The 22907-nt window shown below is 42.7% G+C and overlaps 1 protein-coding gene across 1 annotated transcript in view; it reads left to right on the top strand.

The window, feature by feature from the left end:
* The first annotated feature begins 299 nt into the window (after positions 1–299).
* ENPP2 (ectonucleotide pyrophosphatase/phosphodiesterase 2) overlaps positions 300–22907 on the top strand; it is a 74246-nt gene continuing 51638 nt past the window's right edge. Inside the window, exons 1-8 of the mRNA XM_090040553.1 lie at positions 300–442; positions 728–830; positions 10768–10923; positions 13975–14100; positions 16570–16630; positions 17997–18094; positions 18894–18973; positions 19941–20060. Of these exons, the coding sequence (XP_089896679.1) occupies positions 410–442; positions 728–830; positions 10768–10923; positions 13975–14100; positions 16570–16630; positions 17997–18094; positions 18894–18973; positions 19941–20060 (777 nt within the window). The 5' untranslated portion in view covers positions 300–409. The remainder of the gene's footprint in view (positions 443–727; positions 831–10767; positions 10924–13974; positions 14101–16569; positions 16631–17996; positions 18095–18893; positions 18974–19940; positions 20061–22907) is intronic.

The raw sequence follows: 22907 nt of genomic DNA, 5'->3' as shown, positions 1-22907 counted from the left end.
CATAGCCCAAGTGTTTTTCAGTTTTAGCTGGATGAAAACACATTTGGTTTCTCTTTTAACCATGCTACTTTTGTGAAGAGAATAAAACATGAACATGAACTGTTATTAACATAAGAAAAACTTGCATTGCCAGAGGAAACCACATAAAAGTGTGTGTGTGTGTGTGTGTATTTTGTGGGGGGGAGGGGGGCGAGAGAGGGATGATGCCTGAAGCTTCTTGCACTCAGAGCTGCGATTTGTGAGTGAAACATGATGAAATCACCCCCTGGACAAATCAAATGAGCCTGTCAACCTCACCAGGTGGGATTAGTTGTAGCTAATAGACTGAACTCACAGAGCAAACAGAGCACTGCACTCAATATAAAGAAAAAGAGAACTTACTGCAAAGACTTTTCAAGAATTCTCTAGTATGGCTAAGAAAAACTGTTTCCAGTTCAATCAGGTAGGGAAGGCAAGGACCATGTTTGTTTTTAAAGGAGTAACCACTGTCTCTTGAAATAAATTCTACAGAAAGAAACAGCTGAGCTTTAAAATCAGATGTTTTATTCATAAAGCCCCTTCTGGTTTTGATTCAAATTGTGACTCTGTCATTTACTGTTCCAGTAATAGGAACTGCAGTGACAGGGAATTCAAATAGTATAGTTGGTCCTCTACTTTAATCATCATACTCTTCAATTCAGGTTCCTGTTTTGCTTAGTCTGATCACTTTGCTTTTTTCCTTTTACAGGTAATATCTGTGTTTGCTTTTGCCTTTGGAGTAAATGTCTGTATAGGATTTACAGCAAATCGATTGAGAAGATCTGAAGAATGGGAGGAGGGCCCAATTTCAGGTACAGTAACTGACATAAATTGTACATCTCCTTAACCTTATGCTATATGCTGTAGTTAGAAACCACTCCCACTCTGAAACAGTAGTTTACTGTTCCTTTTAGTTGTAGGATATAGTGAAGAATAAGTTAACAATCCCAAGCCTGTTGACCTTTGGGACTCACCTATAGGTCACCTATTTACTTAAACTTTTGCTCTGTGTGCATGTGACTATGGAAAATCAGGCTTATTTTAGGGTTGAGTCCATTTACCCTGATTTTGTCATTAACTGTTGAATATCATGCCTGGTTTGGGGGTTTTTTCCACTCTGTATAGATTCATTTGATAAATAAAAGAAATGTAGAAACTACTGGTTGAGTTTGTGTACAGTTTTTATAGCTAGCTAAAAAGCAATCTGTGCATTTATTGATCAGCCAGAATCATTTCATGTCTAGTGGCATAGAGAATAGCTTCTTAGAGTTCTGTATCTGCCGGTCATGCTGGTTTCTGAACAGTAGACGGCAGACAACTAACAGCAAGAATGAAGGGGTGAGAATAGCAGGTGTTAGCTTAATATCAGGAGCTGCATGAAGCAGATGTGCTGTCACTCATGTATTTTTCTTCAGTCTTGCATCGTTCTCCTATGGGTGGAGGAGGAAAAGGGCCTGCCACAGGGACCTGTGTTTACATTTTGTCAAGGATATAGGATTTTGTCAATTCAGGCAGAGTCCAAGGGGAAAAAATATATAACGTGGAAAAGTAGTTAGAAAAAAAAAAGGACTTGGCTTGTGTGTCTGTTTCTTTCATTGGCATGAAATAGGAAGCTTGTGGTAATTGACCTTGACTTGGGTAATGTAACTGAAGTGAAAGGGTTTCATTTACAATACCCATCTGTAAAGATAGCTTGAGAATTTTCATAAAGAAATTGGTTGTTTACCATGACCTGGTTGAGTTACCAATGAGCTCGTGGTTGTGTGTCTGTATGGCTTTTTCTCCCCCTGGAATGGGTGTCTAATCACAGCATTAATCAGGACAGTGAGTGACTGAGTAAAGACATGTAGGTAATTAAAAGTGTGGGAGTTGTTGCTCCTGGAATTTTTACTTTAAATACAAGGGCTGCTCTTGTTTGCTAAAGTATATTCTGTTATTAGTTTCCTATTAATTGTTAACTCTGTAGGAGTCATTCTAACACCTTTATGTTTCATGGTTTCAACATGCAGACTGTCAATGATTTTTTTTTTGGTTTGATTGGTGCAGTTACAGCTGATTTTTCTGGGGTTTAGCAATCAGAAAATTGGCTGTAATGTGATGGCTTTAACTCTTCTGTTTTTGTGTCAACCAAGTTACTTACAATATGTCAACATTAACATATAATGGAAGCAGGATGTAAAATCCAAGTTCATAAATTCACGTTCAGATAGAATAAATGGAAGAACTGAATTATTGTCTGCAAAAGGAAGGATATACTGTTGGGCAGAGTACCTTTGTATTAACTGGTAACAAATGCAAAAGGAGTCAGTTTATGCCTTCATAATCACATATGACTCCTATTAATAATAATGGAACTGCATATAGAGAATGGCTTTTAAGAAACTCAATGCAGTGAAATGTCAAGCTACACGATTGCTTTGGGATCCTCTTTAACTTGAGTTTTAATTCCATGTTTTTAATAACGCTCACATAATTATCTTTTAGAATTAATGTTACTATTAGATGGACTACGGAAAACACTGTTTTTACCATCCATTGTTATGCATGACTGGTGCATTATCTTTACAGGTGCATGTTGTAGGTTCTTGAAATTTTCAAATCTAGTCTATTCCATTTATGTTTTATGAATCCTGTGCTACATCTTTTAAATCTATCTGTATCTTAGGTACTCATGTGAGAAAGTAGTATCAAGCGCTAAAAAAGTTAACTTCTACAATATTTGGATTGTGCTTTAGATGACTTATTAATTTGTATACACATCTGCATTAAAATACTATAAGGAACTGACTTAAACTATCCAAAGCAAGAACACTAACTAAGAACTGAGGCTGCACTATTCTTACACTTGTCCTATTATGTTTGACTATTGGCTAACTAAATAGTTTCAAAATGAATGGTCAAAGTATGGTATCCTGTTGTCATACATCAATTAAACACAAGAGTGGGCCCTTAAATTTTAGTATTCCAATGCCTGTAAGAATGTTGAAGCCTTATTCTTAATCCTTTCTGTATTTTATAGCTAAAATGTAATGACATCTTACAGTGAAATCTTATTCCTTTCAATGACGCTCAGCCATATAGAAGTGTAGAGTAAGCAACATGAAGCAAAACTGCCACCCCATACTCTAAAAGTAACTTTCTTCTTGCCCTCTCTCCTTTTATATAGCAGCTGCCTTATTCTTACCGTGTGGTGTCTTCTCTGAGGAGCATTATGCAAGCATGCCTGAGTAGTCATCCATTGAAAGTAATCTAGTCATTGCAAGTAGGCGTTGTATTTTTGCCACATTAATAACTGGGTGGAGTCAAATCAATCAACCAATATGGCACTCTTCTAGGTGGATACAAGATACAGAGCTTGGAAGTGTTATCATTTTCATATACATATAACAGACACAAGACAGTTTCACTTCACAGGATTTATTTCCCTATCAGTATCATATCATTCAAGCTAGAGCGAGCCTTAAAGAACAATAATTATTTGAGCTCAACTTGAAGGCAGCTCAGAAGAAAAAGTGCTTAAGTAATGGGAAAAAAATCCTGAAGTGAAGAGAACCCCCGTTCTCTCCAATGAGATTCAGATTTGATGGCAGGATCTTCAAAGCCAGTCTAGGAATTTTGAAAAAAAGCTTGTATTCAGTGCAAAAGAATCTGACAGTTTGAAAGGTACCTTCGCTGGCAGTCGCGTGGCTCCTGTAAAGATGTTGACTCATGTTCAAACTATATGACACAACAGTACTCAGGCCACAGCATTGTGTATGACCTGAAAATTGCGGTTTGGCCTCAGACACAAGGTCATCTGAAACAAACAATTGAAGAATTTCCATATAACAGTGGACATGAGTTGCACTGTATCATTCTGATGTGAAATATAAAGGGTCACACGGTAGCTCAGTAGGTATAATAGTTATGTACTACAATAGCTGGATAACACTTTTGCTTTTTAACTTATCAAGGCAAGATAGTTGTCAAATGGATGGAAAATAACAAAAGTAATAGCTGAATGATATCCGACTAACAAGATAATGGAAACCGTTCTTCACCCCAGCTAACGCTAGGTCACTGAGATACTACTTCAAACACTGTTGACATTGTTGCTTCTATAACATCCAGCAAGGCTTGTCACATTTTCCTTTATCACACACTGAGATGTTGTTTTCAAGAACATTATGGAGTAGGTTCCCAACTAGGCAGAGGCTCTGTTGAAAGTAATTTCCTCTCAGAGAGATGAAAAGGGGCAGTGCTAACATAAAGCATTCTGAAATACATCCTTGAGTCTCAAACCTACAACTTGACACATCTGGGATTCTGGTCTTAAATGTGAATACCCGACATGTAAGGAGAAAATATCAGAAGAAGTTAAATAATGGACAAATTTAATGACATTTAATGGACAGTAAATTGTCTAAGGGCAATTTTTCAAAAGATTTTTTCAGAAGTTAGCTCAACACCCAGCTGAGCAAATTGAAACTAATGACCAGTACATCAAGACACAGATGACTTTGAAATTGTGTTTCAAATGGGTGTTGGGTTTTTCTGCAAAACTGACCTTTTAACAGACACTGAGACAAATGTGTAGATCTGAAATGTCTGCCATGCATTTTGAGTGTTTATAATACCCCTTGTGAGGTTTGAGGCACTTGGAAAATGCTACGTTTTCACTCGTTTTTTGACTGCAGAAAAATAATAGGGAAATATTTCTGTTGCAAAGAACTAAAAAAGACTGTAACAGACCAGAAGGGGTTTAACGCTATGTGCAAAGTTTTGGGTGCTGATTTGATTCGAAAGAGATTCAGCCTTGATTAGAATTTGGTGGCTGAATCTCCGAATCCAAATCGAATTGGGACCAATAAAAAGGTCTGTATTGATTCAAAGCTCTCCAAATCTTCGGAAAAGATTCAGAGAGCTTTGATGATTCAGACAGTCCCTGCCCGCTGCAGCAGGGAGCTGGAGCCGGATTCCATGCTGGTAGGTAAGCGGTCGGGGAGGGGGGTCTGGAGGAGGGGCACATCCCTGATGGGCTTCATCCCCCCATGGCTGCCCTGCCTACCCTAGCTCCCAGCACTTGGGAAATAAAGCCTCGACTCACCAGATGCTGTCAGGGTCACGCTGCATGGGGAGCTCTGCCATGAGCCCTCTGACCCCCCCCAATCCCCCTGCCCCCCATGGCTGCCCTGCCCATGTGAGCTCCATCCCTTTAAGAAAAAACAAAATGGAATCACCAGTTTCTGCTGGATGTGGGGCAATCCCCACTGCCCCACACTGCAGGGGGGCTCTTCCACGGGCCCCCTGAAGCCCTGAGGCTGCTGCAAGCACCAGTGAGTCTGGGGGCGTTGTTTGTTTTTCCATTAAAGACCCAGAGCTCAGGCGGGTCGGGCAGCTGTGGGAGGGCTAGGAAAATGGGGGGGCAGGGGGCTTATGGCAAATTCCCCCCATGGGGCAGTGGGGAGAAGCAGGGATCACCCCCTGTCTGGCAGCACCTGGTGAATGAGAGCTTTTTTTCCCCAAGTGCTGGGAGCTGGGGCAGGCAGGTCAGCCATGGTGGGGGGGCGGGCAGGGGTTGGGGCTTGGCAGGGGTCTCCTCCCCTCCCCTCCTCCTACCCCCTACTTATCAGCATGGAATCTGGTTCCAGGTTCCTGCTGCGGCGGGCAGGGACGATCCGAATCATGGAAGCTCTCCAAATCTTTTCTGAAGATTCAGACAGCTTTGAATCAACTTGCACCTTTTTATTGGTCCCCTGATTCAGTTCAGATTCAGAGATTCAACTACCAAATCGGGTCGAATCTCCTCCAGATCAAATCACCACCCAAGCTTCACACAGCCTAGTAGATATTCATTATGAAGTGAGATGGTTGAATTAAAGATTTAGTGAAATAGTGTTTTTTTAAATAAAACTTCAAATAAATTCAAACGGATTGCAGTGTCCCATTGAAGGTGAAAAATTGGATTGACAAGCATGTACTGGCTCAAAACAAATAGATTTAATTTTTATAAGCATAAAGTGCTCCTGCTGAAGTTAAGGCGAGAGAGTGATTCTTGGCACTTCTGCAAATCAGACCCAAGTGATTAAAGCAGGAAACCATAATTAACTGTAAGACTTGCACAGTGCCAAAGAATGCCTGTTGTGCAGGTATGAAATTAAATGCGTCATTCTCAGCTTGGATTGAACAGTTCAGAAGCTTAGTAACTAGCTGTTGAAATTTGAAATAAAAAGGTTAGTTCACAACATTCATTTTTCAGGATACCAGAAGTGATTAATCGGTCACAAGGAGTTATTTTTGGTAAAAATGAGAGTTTTCAAAATTAATTTCCTGTTGTAATCAGGATTGGGAGAGTAAATGAATGTAAAGCAAAGAACATTGCTTTGGGTTTTTTTGGACATTGTCAAACAAGATGATTCCAGTAACTGGATAACATGTTGCTAGCTCATGTATGTTGTAGTAATGCTACCACATATATGTTGTGGTAATGATGGAGTGATGTAGCCATGATGGTCCAGGAAATGTGAGGGGGAAGGTCGAATAAAAGATATCATCCACAAAAATCCTTGCCTCTGTTATGCATGTTGCTAGCTTATGTTTAGCTCCATGACATTCTAAGTGATCATCATTCTCAAATTTAGCATGTCTATCAACTGATGTTCTGGGAGTGCCTTTTCATAGGAATGCTCCTATGGTTTTTTCCATTAGGTACTAATATACATATAACTTTACTAAATAAAAAAATGCAACAAGCTTTACCTATTTGACCAAACCCCCATCACAAAACCACCAAGCCTCAAAAGCAAAGCAATGAAACCATCTACTGTTTCCCTTAACTTTGATCACGTGCCTGCATCTTGTCACTACTATAACTATGACACCTAACCATGCTAGCCTTCCCATGCTGCTTTTATCAAACAGCTCACTCTAAATACGCCAAACTACCCGTCCAGCTTTGTTTCGGGATGCTCCAGTTAGTAGCCTTGGGATAAAATCTTCGAAAATTAGGGTTGGAACGGACCTCAGGAGATCATCTAGTCCAGTGGTCAGCCTTTTTTATGGTGAAGATCACTTTTTGGAAGTAAAGGGTGGGCAAAGGGGTGAGGCTCAGCTGAAAGAAAATGGAGAAATAACAGTATATAACATAACAGTATATTTTATTCTCTCTTTGTTAACTTTAATATAGGTCTGTCCAAAATTAGTGAAAGATTTTGTGACCACAATATGGGGATAGGTTGTTGGAGTGAGAAAAGTGATATGACCCGAGTGAATATAATGGCTGAGGGACCCACCTGAGGATCTGGGCCCCAGTACTCTTAAAGGAGCAGTGAGAACTCCCTCCAGTGCTTGTTAACGCTGGTAAGATGACATGGAAGATGAAAGGCCCAGCTATATTCCCAGGTCAACTGACCCCTATAGTTAAGGCTAAATTAGGCAGGGCTCTTAAACAGTGCTCAAGAGAGCACTAGGAGCTGGAGTCTGGATTTCATGAAACAAGTAACCCCTGTCGCACCTATGGTTAGTACTGAGGTTTTGCACCAAAAATGCACCCATGCAGACAGGAGCTCCTCTGGGAAGGAGAGAAACCAGGTTTGTGGTTCTGGCAGCAGCACATCCACTGTGCTTGGTTTTTGGCCTGGTCTGAGATTCTCTACCACCCAGTTGTGGGGGCTTCTACCTCTGGGTGCAGCCTTGGTCCCCCAACCTGTGCTCCAGAGGCCTGTGCTCCGCTCCGCTGTGCTCTGGGATTAAGCGGCTGCTGCTGCGGGCTGCTCGCTGCGCCTGGAGCATGGGGAGGAGGGGACATGGGCCCCCAAGGCCTCCACCAGGCTGTGCCCAGCAGCAGAAGTCCCTGTCCCCCCATGCACCTGGGTGGTGGAGAGTCCTAGACGAGGCTGGGCTGAGGCTCGACCCCATTTCTCTGCCACCACTGGGCTGAGCTGTGCCCACCTGGCAGCAAAAGGAATGTGGGGTTGGGCCCTGGCGTGGCTGGGTTTGGAGCTCTCCGCCATTCAGGGGCGCATGCGGGGGGGAGCTCCTGCTGCGGGCACAGCCCAGCAGATCCCTTGGGGGCTCATGTCCCCTCCCTGCTGTGCTCTAGGTACAGCAGGCAGCCTGCAGAGGCAGCACAGGTGTGGAGGGGCATGCGCCCCCGGGGCCCCTGCTGGGCTGCGCCCAGTGGCAGGACTCCCCCCATGTGCCCTCCTGGGGGCATAGCCAGTCCAGGGCCCAACGCCACGTAAGTCCTCACTGCTGAGCTGAGTCACACATGCACAGCTGCAGTGGGGCTTGAGGCAGAGCAGCAGCTGCCTCTGCAACCTTTGCCTCCACCCCTGCAGAGAAGGGGAGGGAGCCCACCGTACCCCTGGAGGTGCCCCCCTGGGGTTCCAGTCCTCCCAATGGGGCTGGAGCCTGACTTACCTTCCCCTGCTCCTGGCTGAACCACAGGTCAGTCCCTCACTGCAGGGGCCTCGACCTGGCCTCCACCCCTTCTCTCCCCCACAGGGACTGGGGCTGAGGGTGGTGGGTGTGCCCATGTGCATGCGCCCATCTGTCTCCCCAGCCTAGGATTGCCCTAAGGAGGCTCAGGGATCAACTGGCTGATTGCAAGCACCAGGTTGGTGACCACTGATCTAGTCCAGCCCCCTTCTTGACCATTCCCAACAAAATCATCCCAGCCAAGCACAACCACCCCTAATTAGATTATTCCAGCCAAGACTTTGTCTAGCCAGGTCTTAACCCCCTCCCCCCACCTCTGCCCCCCAAGAATGGAGATTCACAACCTCTCTGGGTCTGTGCCCGTACTTTACTACTGTCCTACTGAGAGTTCTTCCTATCTAACCTAAACTTCCCTTGCTGCAACTTGAGGTCATAATGATGTCTTCTGAAGATTGTTCAATAAGGCTTGCAGTTAAATTTTTTACTATCTAGAACAGCAGCAAAAATATGGTCTTTTATCCATAACATTTATTTTTTCAAAAGTCTGTGTGGCATCAGATTTGTTTAAAAATTAGTATATGAGTCAATCTTCTATCAAAACAAATAGTCTGCTGTAGAAAAAACTTCAGCACCAAGCCAGCTTTATCTATTTCCTTAGAATGAATTCTTATAGGTATTAGAAAATTCAGGAGACGCTGCAAAAATTTCAAACTGTTTTTGAAGATGAATATGAATTTATATCTCATTCTTTGCCTGCTTTAATGTCTTTAATGCAGTAGAGTAGTAAACAGCATCCTCAATTAAATCTCACATAGCACGCTTTTCCCCCATCTGGTAAACTGAAATCTAAGTATTGAAATCTAACACTTGCTATTTTAATAGTTTGAGTATTGACAGCCTACAATTTACTGGGAAGTTTGGACTTTGAATCAGATGTGTAAGATACTGGCCACGTTCAGGCATTATATTTCTACTGAGAGAAACAATGTACTCCTGGTAGAAAAGACATGCATATGAGCATTTCATCAGTTTCTCCTGGAGGAAGTGAACCCTTTCTAGAAGAAAATTTTCCAGGTGTCAGCCTGGATGGTCTCCCCTGTGAGAGCATTCTTGGGAGAGAAACTAACTCTTGTATGCTCCCTTCATGGTCTGGTCCAGGGGTGGAGGGAAACAGCAGTGACTGCCCAGGGCTGGGAGCTTTACATTGATACTTTCTTCCCTCCCCTCCCTTCACAGACTAATCTGGGAGGCAAAGAGAGCAGCAGGGCAATGATCCCCACCTCTCCCCAGACTAGGGATTGCCTGGTCTGGGGAACAGGCTGGGGGCTTTGTCCTGCTCTTCCCCCAACTTTTGGAGGAGCTGCAGGCACCAGCTTTAAAATGTTTACATGGCTGGGAGTTTCTCTTCACAGAGCACTTCAAAGCCAGCACTGCAGCTCCACATGCAGGGATGTAGGTGGGAAGAATCTTCCTCCACAAGGTACCTTGAAAGCCTGCACCTGCAGCTTCACGGTAATGGGGGTTTCTGGTCTGGGAAGCTGCAGGGGAGCTTCGCCTCACTACTCTAGTCTCCTGGGACAGGGAGGAGTGCAGCAGCCAGTTCTCCACACCATCCCCAGATCAATCAGCACAGAGTATGGGAGAGGGGACACTTGCAGGCTGCCTGCCTGTGCTGCTCCCCAGGAACTATACTTTTTCTCAAAAGTTTCCCCTGCTAGAAATAACTGCCTGTTTGAGGCCAACCATGTTATTATCCTAAAAAAAAAAAAAAAAAAAAAATTAATTTTTGTATTTTAATACTCTACAGAAGCCCACAAAACAGCTGTGTAGTCCCTAACCCAGTGTGTCAAACATCTTAATTTTGTTCCATGCTTGGAGTATAGTAAACCAACTCGTTCTGGATGTCACTAACTGCATTTCTTTTCATGATAACTGCCCAGTTGAGCATGAAAACATCACCTGGTTTCTAAATACAAGGGGCTACTTTTGAGTGAGTCTTTGAAGCTCCTATAAGTGAGCCTCTGAGACTTCAGTACATTCTGCTAATGATCTCTTGATTCTTAGACTGAAAGCCAGGTGCATTTCTCTGCAGGACATTAACACCACATGCTGCTTGCCCCCCTTTTTTTTCTAAAAGAGCAGCCTTTTTTAGTTGATTAGACTTTGGCTTCTGCAAACAACCTGAGTGTTTAACCTACTCCTTTCCCTTCCTCTCCCCTTCCTGTAACAAGGTGACTGAAGTTTCATTAATCAAACTAGCACTGCTTTGAGCAATCACTTAGCAGTCATTGATGGTTTGACAGATGTTGCCCTGTTTCTTGTTCCATGCAGTCCTGTCAGATTCCCCCTGGATCAGTACTTCTGGGTCCTGCAAAAACAGATGCTTTGAACTTCAAGAGGCTGAGCCCCCTGGCTGCCGTTGTGACAACCTGTGCAAGAGCTACAACAGTTGCTGTTATGATTTTGATGAACTGTGTTTAAAGACAGGTATGATGGCTCTTCTCCCTGGCACCCCCCCCCCCTTCCCTCTGCATCTATCTGGTGAAAAACTAAGGACCACTCTGAGGACCTGCTGTATTCTTTTCTTCTTGGAGCACATTTAGCGCATCGCAATGTGTGGTCCACAGTTCCTTACAAGGACCGGTGGGAAAATGAATCTATCTTTCCTAGTCACTTTTGGCTCTGGCTTAGCTTCCAGGGCAAATAAAGGCAGCATACTTGTATGTTAGGCCTCACCTGAAAAATAGATTCCACTATTGTTGTGATCCCCCTTTTGAAAACTGTCAGCTATACATGCTGAGGTATTAGTTTTCCCTTCAATTAGAATAGGAAATAAGTGATAAGCAGAGGACAGTGGTTTAGTGGTTAGTCTTGCAATTAATGTTCATTCTCATGGCTGTGCAGAAGGTCCATGCAAGACCAATGTATTTCTTAAGTCCCACAGAAGCTGTAAGTCATGCACAGATTCTCAGAGGAATAAATGACAGGTGATGGGCTGAGCTGTTTGCTGTTATTCCTAGCACCTATTTCCAGATGTCGGTGCGTGTACAACACACTAATGTAACCTTTACAGTTCAATCAGTTGCACACCAAGGGGCAAAAATGTCGTATATGGGCTTTTTTTCCCTGGATCTGGCCCATGGGCCATAGGTTTGGCCATCCTGTGTCCTAAAATATTATACATGAATTTCAGATATTTCACATGTACCAAAAACTCATAGGAAATAGTGAGGACTGACAGATGCCCGGCCTCCCCACTCCACAGCCTTGAACTTTTATTGCTTTCATCTCTGACAGAGAATCACATTTACTGAGAAGCCAGAAGAAGGGCTTGTGCATAGGTAAAACAACAAGAATAAAAAGTAGCTTCATTTGTAGCACAGGTTATTTTTCCCCCAATATATTCATTTTTTGATTGAAAAATGGTATTTCTGCACAGCAAACTTCTCACGTCAGACATCTATAAATAATAACATATAATTTCACTAGGAAAGCTTGAGTTGATTTGGTCTTTTGGTACCCGTAGCCAGGAAGGTCTGAAATTTAGGCAGGTGTGGTGTGGTTTTGGTAAATCAGATAGTGCTGTGAGGTACTGAGTGCTTTCAGCAGGTTGGAATTTGGAAGATGCTAGTACTGTGAAAAATTAGTCCCTCCATTTCCCGTCTCAGATGTCAAATATATACTTATATGCATACTTATCTATCAAACACTTAGAAGTGTTCAGTACGCTAACTAGTGCCATCACCAGAGTATATAACAGTATATTACCCTTTTATGATATGTGTATAGACAAAATTCCAGGCATTAGAAGGAGAGGTAGAGAGAGAATGATAAATAAGTTGCAAACCCTACTTTGGTTTTTTTATGCCAGGATAAGTATTTAAAGGGACCCTTAAAGTTCCATATCCATCTGGGGGAGGATTTTTAGGTTTCTTCTAAGACAGGAAGTGTCGAAAATAACCTTGGGATTGCATCTGTGGGCCTGTTTGCAGGAGTTGGTTCTGCCATGTGCAGCCATATCTTCAATGGTCCTTCAGGATTGTGTCAGTCAGAGCTGACAAACTCATCTGGCTCCGGGCTGCATGGGGGTTGTTGCGTTGCTCTGCAGATCGGATCAAGAGCACACATGCAGGGAGCCAGCATGCAGGATCAGTCGAGCAGGGTACCACATGCAGCACTCAGTGCTGAGTTCAGTGTGTGCAGTGGCCTAACTGCATGCGCTGCCTGCAACATGCACCAGCCCCACACCAAGGCTTGTATTGTGTGAAGAGAGAGGCTGTGCCAGATGGACCCTGTGTACTGATTTCAGGGCCTGTCTGAATTAGGCTCCAGGCCACCTGTGTATGCAGAAGACAGCATGGAGAGCCAATCCAGTGGTGTGCTGCATGAAATGCGTGCCCCAGACTAACCCTTATGCTGTGTGCAGTGCCTGTAGCACCAGGTTCAGCCTATGGACCAAATCATAGGTCCCCACGGGCCAGGTATGGCCCACAGGCCACGTGTTTGACACCCCTGGCTTAAGTTTTCCTGAGGCTTGTCCAGGACTGGGAGAGACAGAAGATGTCTTACAACCACCTGAGTACTACCTTTCCCTGGAAGGCCAGGTTTGTGCTAAGTCCATTAGGGCACATCTGCACCACTTCAGCACCATGCCACCATGTGTCCCTTCCATGTGTGTGCTGCCTGTTGAAGTACCACCATAGGGATGAGTTGGGTGCATGACAATAACCTGCCTTTCTCAGAAAAACTCCCAGGGAGTGTAGCCTTGCCTTTAAGAGTGTGCTATAACAGTAGTGTAACTAGTAGTGGGCGAGCAGGCACCAACTCTGGGTGCTAATTTAGAGGGGGTGCCAAGATGTCTCCCTCCCTCCCACCAGAGGTCTTTATTGAGGCAGAGGCAGACCTGCTCTGCCTGGCTATAGGAGCCAGGCAGGCATAGCCCCACGCCCTGTAGTGTATCTGAGAGAAGGAGGGCGAAATAAATATACCTTATTGATGTTCCTGGTGGTATTAAGTTTGGAAAATGGCTTAAACTACAAATGGCTTAAATCAGTCGTTTTCAAACTGAGTTCCAGGGAGCCTTGGGTTTCCATGAAAGGTTCTGCAAAGAGATTGGGGATAATGTCAGACCAGGCCGGGAGGCAGTGCATTGCCATTGTGGGGCCAAGTTGCCTGGCTCTGCAACCAGTCTTTAGGGTAGGGTAGGAGCTGTGTGGCAGAAGAAGTGATACGAAAGGGTTCCGTGACCAGGAAGCCTGAAAATCACTGGTTTAAATTAATAAAGCTTGCTGCTTGGAAATGGGGAAGTACTTGAGCCTTCCTACCATTTGCAGGCTCATGTTGTCTTTTTGTTTATAGTCAATATATCTATTTCAAAGTTCTTGAAAGCATTAGGCTGGGCATAGGCTTCCAGATCCAACTTTAATGCTTAGGCTAAGTTTGTTTAGGATACTCAATTGAGTGAAAGCTTTCTAATTTTTTTTTTGCTTGATTGTAATCTCCTATCTTATGTTTTCATTTACCCTGTAATCATTTTAGCTCGAGGCTGGGAATGTACCAAAGATCGCTGTGGAGAAGCAAGGAATGAAGATAATGCGTGTCACTGCTCTGAAGACTGCATGGCCAGAGGAGACTGTTGTACTAATTATCAAGTTGTATGCAAAGGTACATATTTCTATCTCTTTTATCTATCTTGAGCTGGTAGAGGTCAGCCTTGCGGGTAGTGCTTTTTGCCACTGTGTGAGACTGCCTCCCGTTTCTTTTTTCCAAGGGTGGGGCCAGTGGCTGGGGAGGTTTAATTTTCTGCACCCTGTGTTGGCAGGTGCCATCAGTTCTCTGGAAACACTTTGTTTATGCACTGGCAACTATAGGAATAGCTTTTATTAACCGGTAGCTATGTCTGACAGGCTGGTTGGAAGAAAAGAGGGTTCTACTTGCTGAAGGACTTCTATACACTGCTACACTGGCAAGTCCTGATAAAGGATGGGGGCAAGCAGACCCTCTCACCTGAGTCCCAGCTGCATCCCAAACTGGAAATACATCAGTTAGGGTGCTCTGGCTTGTTTCACCACATCTCCCCTTGAGCCATCAGTCTCCGGCAGGCCTGAAAGTGGGCAGTGGGGAGACAGGCCCAGCAGAACCTCACCAGTAAACTTCTGGGTCTGGAATGTGCCCCCAGACAGGTGTCACATGGGTGCGTGGAGAGAGTGTGAACAAAGCACGCTTGGCCCCCTCCTTGCTTAGACAGGCCCGTACAGGTATACAGTTGAGCTTAGTTGGGATCAAGGCCTAACTTTGGATATTTTTATCTTTATTCTTTTAAAGAAGGAGTTTCACATGAAGTGCTTCTTCCACCAGTTGTATCTTGTTTTAAATCAGGTTGTAGCAGACAAAGGGTAATAGGAACATGTAGTTACGCTGGGCGGGTTTGTGCAGTTATGTTGTTTCTCTTCATTCTTGTTGTTTTTTAATTACAGAGACTTTTTATGGGAACTTTCAATTTTTTTCATGGTGTGGTGAGCCAGCCGTCAGAGCAGTATTGTAAACCTTTTTAGAGTCCAGGCACCCCTCAGAAAATGCAAGCTCTCAGCTTTCACTTGTTTGACTACAGAAAAATGATAGAGCAATTCTTCTGTTGTAAGGATCTCAGAAAGACCATAACAGATCAGAATATTTTTGACGCTATTGATTCCTACTTGAAACCTCTGGGTTTATCTTGTGAATCATGTCTGCACACCTAACAGTGCTACTATTGATCAACACCCTATGGCACACTTACAAGGATCTCACAGTACCCCAGGGTGCCATGGCACTCTGATTGCGAATCACTGTATTAGAAGCTCCTTTTTCACCATAATCTTAATCTTGGTGGGATACAACCTGCATTGCATAAGTACATGCATCGTTCTGAGTAGGTCCCTCTAGTTCATGCGCTCTCATAGCTCAAATGGTGGTTGGGCTTCTCAACTATTTGCTTTCAGGAAAAAAAAGTTTTTCGAATCATTAACGTCTTCCCATTTCTTTTCTGCCACTTAACTACATATGTTCGAAAGGCAAGAACAGGTCAAAGTCCAGATTCTCACCAGAGCAGGCTTTGCTCTCTCAGTCCTGATTTTTGCGGTTGAGAGGAAAAACTAACTGTGCCACTTCCAGCAAGTGTTAGTAGATTGCATTTTTCCTCATTCCACAGAAATAGTTAAATACTAGATCTAGATTTCAGCTCCTGATTTTTGAGGTGCTGTTCTTTACAGAGATCAAGAATTAGTTAAAGCTGTCTCTAGCTTTAATATATGTAGTTTTTATTTAACCAGGCAGGAACAATTGTTCTCAGTGACCCTGGCATCATTACAGGAGTATGTCTTTACATGAGAATAGTTTTTTCCATATTAGTGGTTACAAATATCTTTTCTTTTAGCAATAAATGTGCCTTTTTAAAAATCTTGTTATATTTGAACAAGTAACTCTTATCTTTTGTTGATGTTCAAGCTTCTCTCCTACTCTTTTCTCATGGCCAGTTAGAATCGCTGTTCTAGAAGATTTCTGAAACATCTGCAATTTTAAAATTGAACTACAGTTCCTTTTGAATAATGGCAGTCTCATAAAACAAGCTGGTGGAGGGTGGTGTTTTGGCTTTTTGCTGATCTCTGAAAGTACAAAGCGTATCCCAGGTCCAATTCAGACACAGTAGAAGCAGCAGCAAGGAACATAGAGAGGATAGTGACTAACATTAGAATAATCTCACGGCATAAGTCAAACGGGTCCTGCTAAGCGATGAAACTAAGAGTTTGTTAATGGTTGCATTTTTATAGTGTCCACTGCTTTGTGGCTCTGTACTGTGAAGGGTTCAAAACATTGGGAGATTTATGCAGCTATCTAATAAGGCCTTCAAAATGAAATATGTTTATTTAGATTTTAAGTCTTACAGGTCCAAGTTTGTATTTTTGATAACAGTGTGTAATTATCCAATTTATTTTGTTCTATACACATGCAATGGACATAAAAAGCCAATTTCACCCAAATTAGCACAGGATAATTTGTTTCTTCTTGCGTGTGGTTGGGGTGGAGGTCGGGTGGTCTTTGTAAACCTGGTAGTTTCATCAACAACTTAAAGGAATGACATGCTTTTCTGTGTAGGAGAAACCCATTGGGTGGATGATGACTGTGAAGACATAAAAGCTCCCGAATGCCCAGCAGGGTAAGTGTCTTGCATGTAATTTTCAACTAAAGTGCCCTGTGGCCTACTGGCCTGCTAATCTGGAGTTTATGAAGCATGGGGACAATTTTTGACTCTACTGCTGCTTTGTAGACAGCCTTGGGAAAGTCCCTTCCCTGCTGGTGCCTCCTTTTCCTGTTTGTAAGATTAGGATAATGATACTGAAGCTCTTTGTGCTCTGTGGCTGAAAAACACTGTATAAGAACTAAGTGTCTGCTGGCCACAGGCTGATAAACTTTCCCACTTCAACTACCTAAGTATGGAACTGAACCAAAGTTCACTCAAGCTGGTCGAAATCTTTCCACTGACTTTAATAAGCATTGGCCCTATGTGAGCCATTCTCAAACTTTTTTCTTTAAACACTAGGTTCTTAGATACCACTTCATATTAAAAGAGGGGGGAGGAGGTGCTAAAACATGACTAGTTTTGGCCTTGAGTCAGAAAGGTATTTAAGCATGTGAATAACTTGAAGAATGTGAATAGGCCCATTGAAGCCAATTGGACTACTTGCAAGTTTGAAGTTAAGCATACACTTAAGTACCTTTCTGAACCAGGGCCTCAGTCTTAGCTTAGATCAGTGATTTTCAACCTGTGGGTCTGCAGATTATGTCTAAGGGATGACTACCTGAGCGATGACTAGTCACAAAAGATGACTGTGATCAATTAAAGTATGGGAATACTCACACATACAATTTAAAGGGGTTTGTACATCTGTTTGAAATTGCCAGAGGGGTCCTCACCTCCATTCAAAGTACTTAGGGATCTGCAAATGAAAAAAGGTTGAAAATCACTGGCTTAGACATTTAGAGTACTGAACATCCACAGTTTCTATTGACTTCAATGAAAGCTATGGGTTTGCAGTTTCTGAGTCGCTTGGGAATGGATACACAATGAATGCCTAACAGTTGGCCCCAGGTTTGAAAAAGCAGGCCTTACTGTAGCTGCATGAGGTTTAGAAGGTTTGGACCTCCTGACCAGGTTCTCATTTCAGCAAAAGAGAGGTGGCCTTTTGTTTTATGCAAGTAGACAAGGTCATCCCATGGCTCTTTTTTTGTAGAGTGAAGTGTGTGTGTGTGTGTGTATGTGTGAAAAATTCATATGTGGACTGAAATCCTTTTTTTCTATGTATTTCATGTACCTTGCACAAAGGACAATGTCAGGGTTTTTGGTGTTGCTGAAATATAAACGTTACTAATTACATGAAACTGATCTGTTAATATAAAGAGTTAACAGTTCCAGAATTGCACTGTATTTTACACTGTCATTAGTCTAACTGAATGGGTACACAGAAATGCAGAACAGTTTGAAAATGCTCCTTTCTGTTCATGTAATCTCTCTTTTGTTTTAGTTTTATTCGTCCACCTTTGATCATCTTTTCTGTTGATGGTTTCCGTGCATCGTATATGAAGAAAGGGAGTAAGGTCATGCCCAATATTGAAAAACTAAGTACGTACATCTGTTTTGTTAGAAAAAACAAAGGATACTTTCTTGTGCTCATATTGTTTTCATTGTTTGTATAGCACTTTGAGTCAACATGACTGTGTGCAAGAGTGGAGCCAAACTGGGCGGGGCCTGATTGTGTTCCCAGTAAAGTCAAAAGACAAAAATGCCGTTAATTTAAATGGGGGTATGATTGCTAGGACGTAAGCAACAGTACAGAATAATATGAGAGTGAAAAAGTGCATTGTGTCTTTGGAAATGCTTCATGGAGTAGGCGGAGTTTATTTTTTGTAGATTAAATAAAATTAATCCTGAATTCATCTTGAATGTGTAACAGCAAATGCATGTGCTATTACAGCCTTACTGGAAGTCCTATAAAAGTTTCCCTGTGACTCTGGAATCTCAGTTACAGGTATATTAAATCAGTGTGTGCGTCACTTGAAACGAGTCTGATTTTGGAGTTATTTTACTGTTAATATGAGAACACTTACAGTAAGAAGGGAATTCTGGAGGGTACCAACCAAAAAGACATTTCTTTTAAAACTAGCTAATTTTTACAATGCTGTAGCCAAATTGTTAGTTCTTGTAATCTTTGCCATAAAGAAAGGAATTTGCGCTAAAATGTCTTCATTTACTACTTGTACTTTGACATTCATGATTACTCCCCTTCAGCAGAAAAGCAATATGAACATTACAATCTTTTCATATGTAATGATTCTTAGTTGTTAATTAAGCACACACCTTCTTATTTCTCAGAGCATGATAATCCTGCATTCTAATATTTGTAACACTTACTGCATTTCAGGATCTTGTGGAACACATTCTCCATACATGAGACCCGTGTACCCTACAAAAACCTTCCCTAACTTGTACACTCTGGCCACTGTAAGTTTTGAGGGGGGTTTCTTGAATGTACTTTGTGCTTCATTGTAAACTGGTTATTTGGAGGGAAAGATTTTTTTTTTAATTAAAAAAAGGACCATTCCCTTCCTATTTTCTTTTGTGGTATTAAAGTTTTTCAAGAGCTTTATACAGAAGAAGAAGAGTTAAAATGCTTTGGGATTCTCAGATAAATGCTTTAGAGCTATTACACTCTATATTACAGCCTGCTTCTGCAGTCATTTATACTCCTATGTTTAATTAAACCTCAGAGATGTTGTGGAAAAAAATTTGAAGTCACAGGATGAGGTCCTCAGGGATTGATCTGTTACAAGTGAAATCAGTGGAGTGACACAAATTTATACCAGATGAGCATCTGACCTGTGCATCTACAAAGCAGGAACCCTGCCATTCTAATGGCAATTTTTACATTAGCTCTGATAGTGGCTTTGGATACAAGTCACTTTCCTGACCTGCCTCAGTTTTTCCATTTTTATATTGAGGATAAGATTTACTCATCTTGTACAGATGGCTAGGATTCATTTACTCTTATTAAGCATGATGAAAATGCTTGGAATTATTTGTATCATCAAAGGATTGCTTACTTTAACCATGAACTGATTTGATGAAGATGAACTGAAAGTTTTAGGTAGATAGATATACAGATACACACACACTCTCACACACACTACAGCTTTTTACATATTTGCATATTTAAATATAAAAATATGCTGAAGCATTTATTTTTAAAAGAAGATCAGGGTAGGCAGATGAATCATCTCCTGCTGTTCTAATGAATAACTGCAATTCTAAAGGTGCTTATCTTAAAACGAAAATCTCTAATTTGGGTGCAGTTAGAGGGTTACGCAGTTTTCCATTTTTAAAAAAAAACTTAGTGGTATTTGTGGCTAACTCTGCAGACCTGGGTTTGTGTGTGTTAGAGGTTCACTAATTAATCTACTTCTGCACAAAGGGACTCTATCCTGAATCACACGGAATCGTTGGCAATTCAATGTATGACCCTGTGTTTGATGCCAGCTTCAATCTTCGAGGGCGAGAGAAATTCAATCACAGATGGTGGGGAGGTCAACCAGTAAGTCTTCAGACTTTTTTTTCCCCTACCCCCATCCCCCTCCCTGTTCCTTGGACTACAGCCAATAATAATAATGATAATAAAAATACATCTGTGAACAATTTGTACCTAATCTCCTGACGTCTGGCCCTGTTTCTGTCATTTTAATGTAGCTTTTCAGTTGGCTCTGGTTTTTCAGAATAATAAGGCCATTGATTATGCAATGGTGTTCTTGCTGATAAGTACAAACTAGATGTAGTTAGGAAAATCTCATTTTAGGCAGTACAACTGAACTCAATATATTTTTACTTTCATGATTTAATGTGTCCCTGTCCTTCATGCATTGCAAAGGTTTTAGTACTTCTGCTTTCCTGTGTTTGACATAAAAGATTAATGCTCAAGATGTGGGGCATGAGATTTTCAGGTATTTTTAGTGCCAGGAGAGACTAATGTAATCACTGTGCCTCATCTTTGGTGTGATGCAGGCTTTACATCTACTGTGAATTAATTGCAGCTGCAGGCACAATAGTTGTGTTTCAACTAGAGGCATATCTATCAGAGAAAAAGCATCTGATCTTGAAATTTCCACTTGGTCTATCATTCTAGGCGAGCAGGAAGTTGTCTTCAGCTGTAAGACTGAGGTATTCAGAAATGCAAGGAGATTATTTTGCATGAAAACTCAATAAGGGTATTAGGGTAACTCAATAAGGGTATTAGGGTAATTCATTTCCACGGGCTCCCTTTGAAAAAACCTTTCCAACTATTTGACTTTGGAGGCTGTACCCCTTCCCTCCCTACCCCCTCCCCATTTCCAATCTAAAGGTATCACTACAGATAATGCATCACCTGTTGGGCTCAGCAGAGAAAGCTCTTTGCACAAGTCTCCGAGCCTCTGCGCTCTCATACAGAATAAAAGCAGTTGAAGACTGTAGACAAAGGGTCATAGGAAGGGACCTACCCAAATTGAGGAAGCAGGTGGTGGATTTTACAGGCAGATTGCAGGGCTGCCTGCCATTTTCATGGGCTTATTGCAGTGGGCCCTCCCCCATGCCTCTAATCGGCTGGGGGTCTCCTCCGGCCTCATCCTTCACTGCTTTGTTGAGAGTGCTGCCCATCCTGTGCCCCCTTCCCCCGCCCTTTGCTGCTGATTGCCTGAGAGCTGTCTGTCATGTCCCTCATCGCTGATGGGTGGAACAGACTAGGGCTGCATGTCAGGCAGTCCTCTTAGCCAGTCAGTGGCAAGGGGCACCCCTCATTGCTGATTGGTGGAGGGGGCTGGGGCTACATAACAGGCAGCTCACTCAGCCAGTCAGTGGCAAGGGTGGCTTCCATCTTGACTGCTCACCTTTGTGCTAGTGGGGCTGCAGCAGCCATGAGGACTGCTGGCTCCCACTGAGGAGCCAGCATTTTATTTTTAGTAAGCTTTTTTTTCTGCCTGTTTCATGGATTTTGCAGACATTGCCTGATTTCATGGACAGTGCCCTATTTTGCAATTTTCATGACATTGTAAATTGAGTAGATCCCTAATCCTAGGCAATGGTAGTAAAAGTTGTTCAGAGGAATATTGTAACAGTGAACAAGGGAGATGACAAGCATGAGCCCCCAACTGCCCCAGCCCCCCCCCCCCCCCATGGCACTGGCCCTTTAAGAAAAAAAAAGAGCAAAAACCCCAGACTCACTGCTCCTGCTGCAGGAGCTGGTGAGTCCCAGGGCTGGTCCAGGTGGAGCATCTGTGGAGGGGCTGGGGATGTGAGGGGAGGGTCAGGGGGCTCATGCGCAGCATGGGGCAATGAGGGGCACTGGGGATCACTCCCCAGCCCAGCAGTATCCGGTGAGCACTGGGGCTTTTCTTTAAAGGGCCAGGAGCTAGGGTGGGCAGGGCAGCCGCAGGGGGCTGGGGGAGCAGGGAGGGGATGGAGCCTGGCAGGGGTCCCCCCAGGCCTCCTTCTGCCACCCCCTACTTACCAGCTCTGAAGCCAGCTGCAGCTCCCTGCTGCAGCCACTGGGGACTGCCCAAATCATCAAAGCCCTCCAAATCGAGAGTTTTTAATCAATTTGGACCTTTTAATTGGTCCCCTGATTTGATCCAGATTCCGAGATTTGGCCACCGAATCAGGCTCAGTCTCCTCTAAATCGAATCACCACCTGAAACTTCACACAGCCCTAATAGCTTCCCTATGGCAAGGCATTCTTGAATTGGGCACATATCAAAAAGACTGTGCTCTAGGTGAAAGGAGGGCTTGGAAGGTTGTGCAATATTTGTAATAAGAAAGCATTTTGACCAAGTTTGGTTCAAATAATCAGTATCTCATTGGGATGCAGATTACCATGGTGTATCAATGGGATTTAGCAGATAACTAGCATTTGATTTCTGAGAGAGAGTTTATCAGAAAATAATTTGGGAGCATTAGCAAAAGAGAATAGGTTCATTTTGGAAATATTACAATGTAGTAAGTTGCATTGGGAAAAAAAAGGTTTAGTGACTGCTCAGTACTCTGGTTCTCTAGTTATTATTTAATACCCCTTTTGTAAAGAAAAAATATTTGAAAAATGGCACCTGCAGAGTGCAAATAAAGTAACTGCCATATCTTTTCCCATCTTGATATCAACATAAAAATAATGGGACATTGGACCAGTGTCTTCAAAGAAGGATTTAAAAAATAAATCTGTCTATCTCTTAACACATACTGCTTTCTGCTTTCTTGATCTTTTATATTTGCCAACTTAACCTGAACAGGTCATCTAAAAGTCTCCTGAATGGTAACTGGAGCTTTATTCGGTTTTTAAAATACTGCTAATAGTATGGTTTCTTTCTTCATGAAATGTGAATATCATATTGTTGACCCTTTCTTCACTGTTTAATCAATG

This window comes from Crocodylus siamensis, chromosome 3 (assembly GCF_052110815.1).
Source record: "Crocodylus siamensis isolate JL-2025a chromosome 3, ASM5211081v1, whole genome shotgun sequence".
Classification (NCBI taxonomy): domain Eukaryota; kingdom Metazoa; phylum Chordata; order Crocodylia; family Crocodylidae; genus Crocodylus; species Crocodylus siamensis.
The sequence above is the reverse complement of the archived record's forward strand: the minus strand, read 5'-3'. Positions and strand labels throughout refer to the sequence as shown.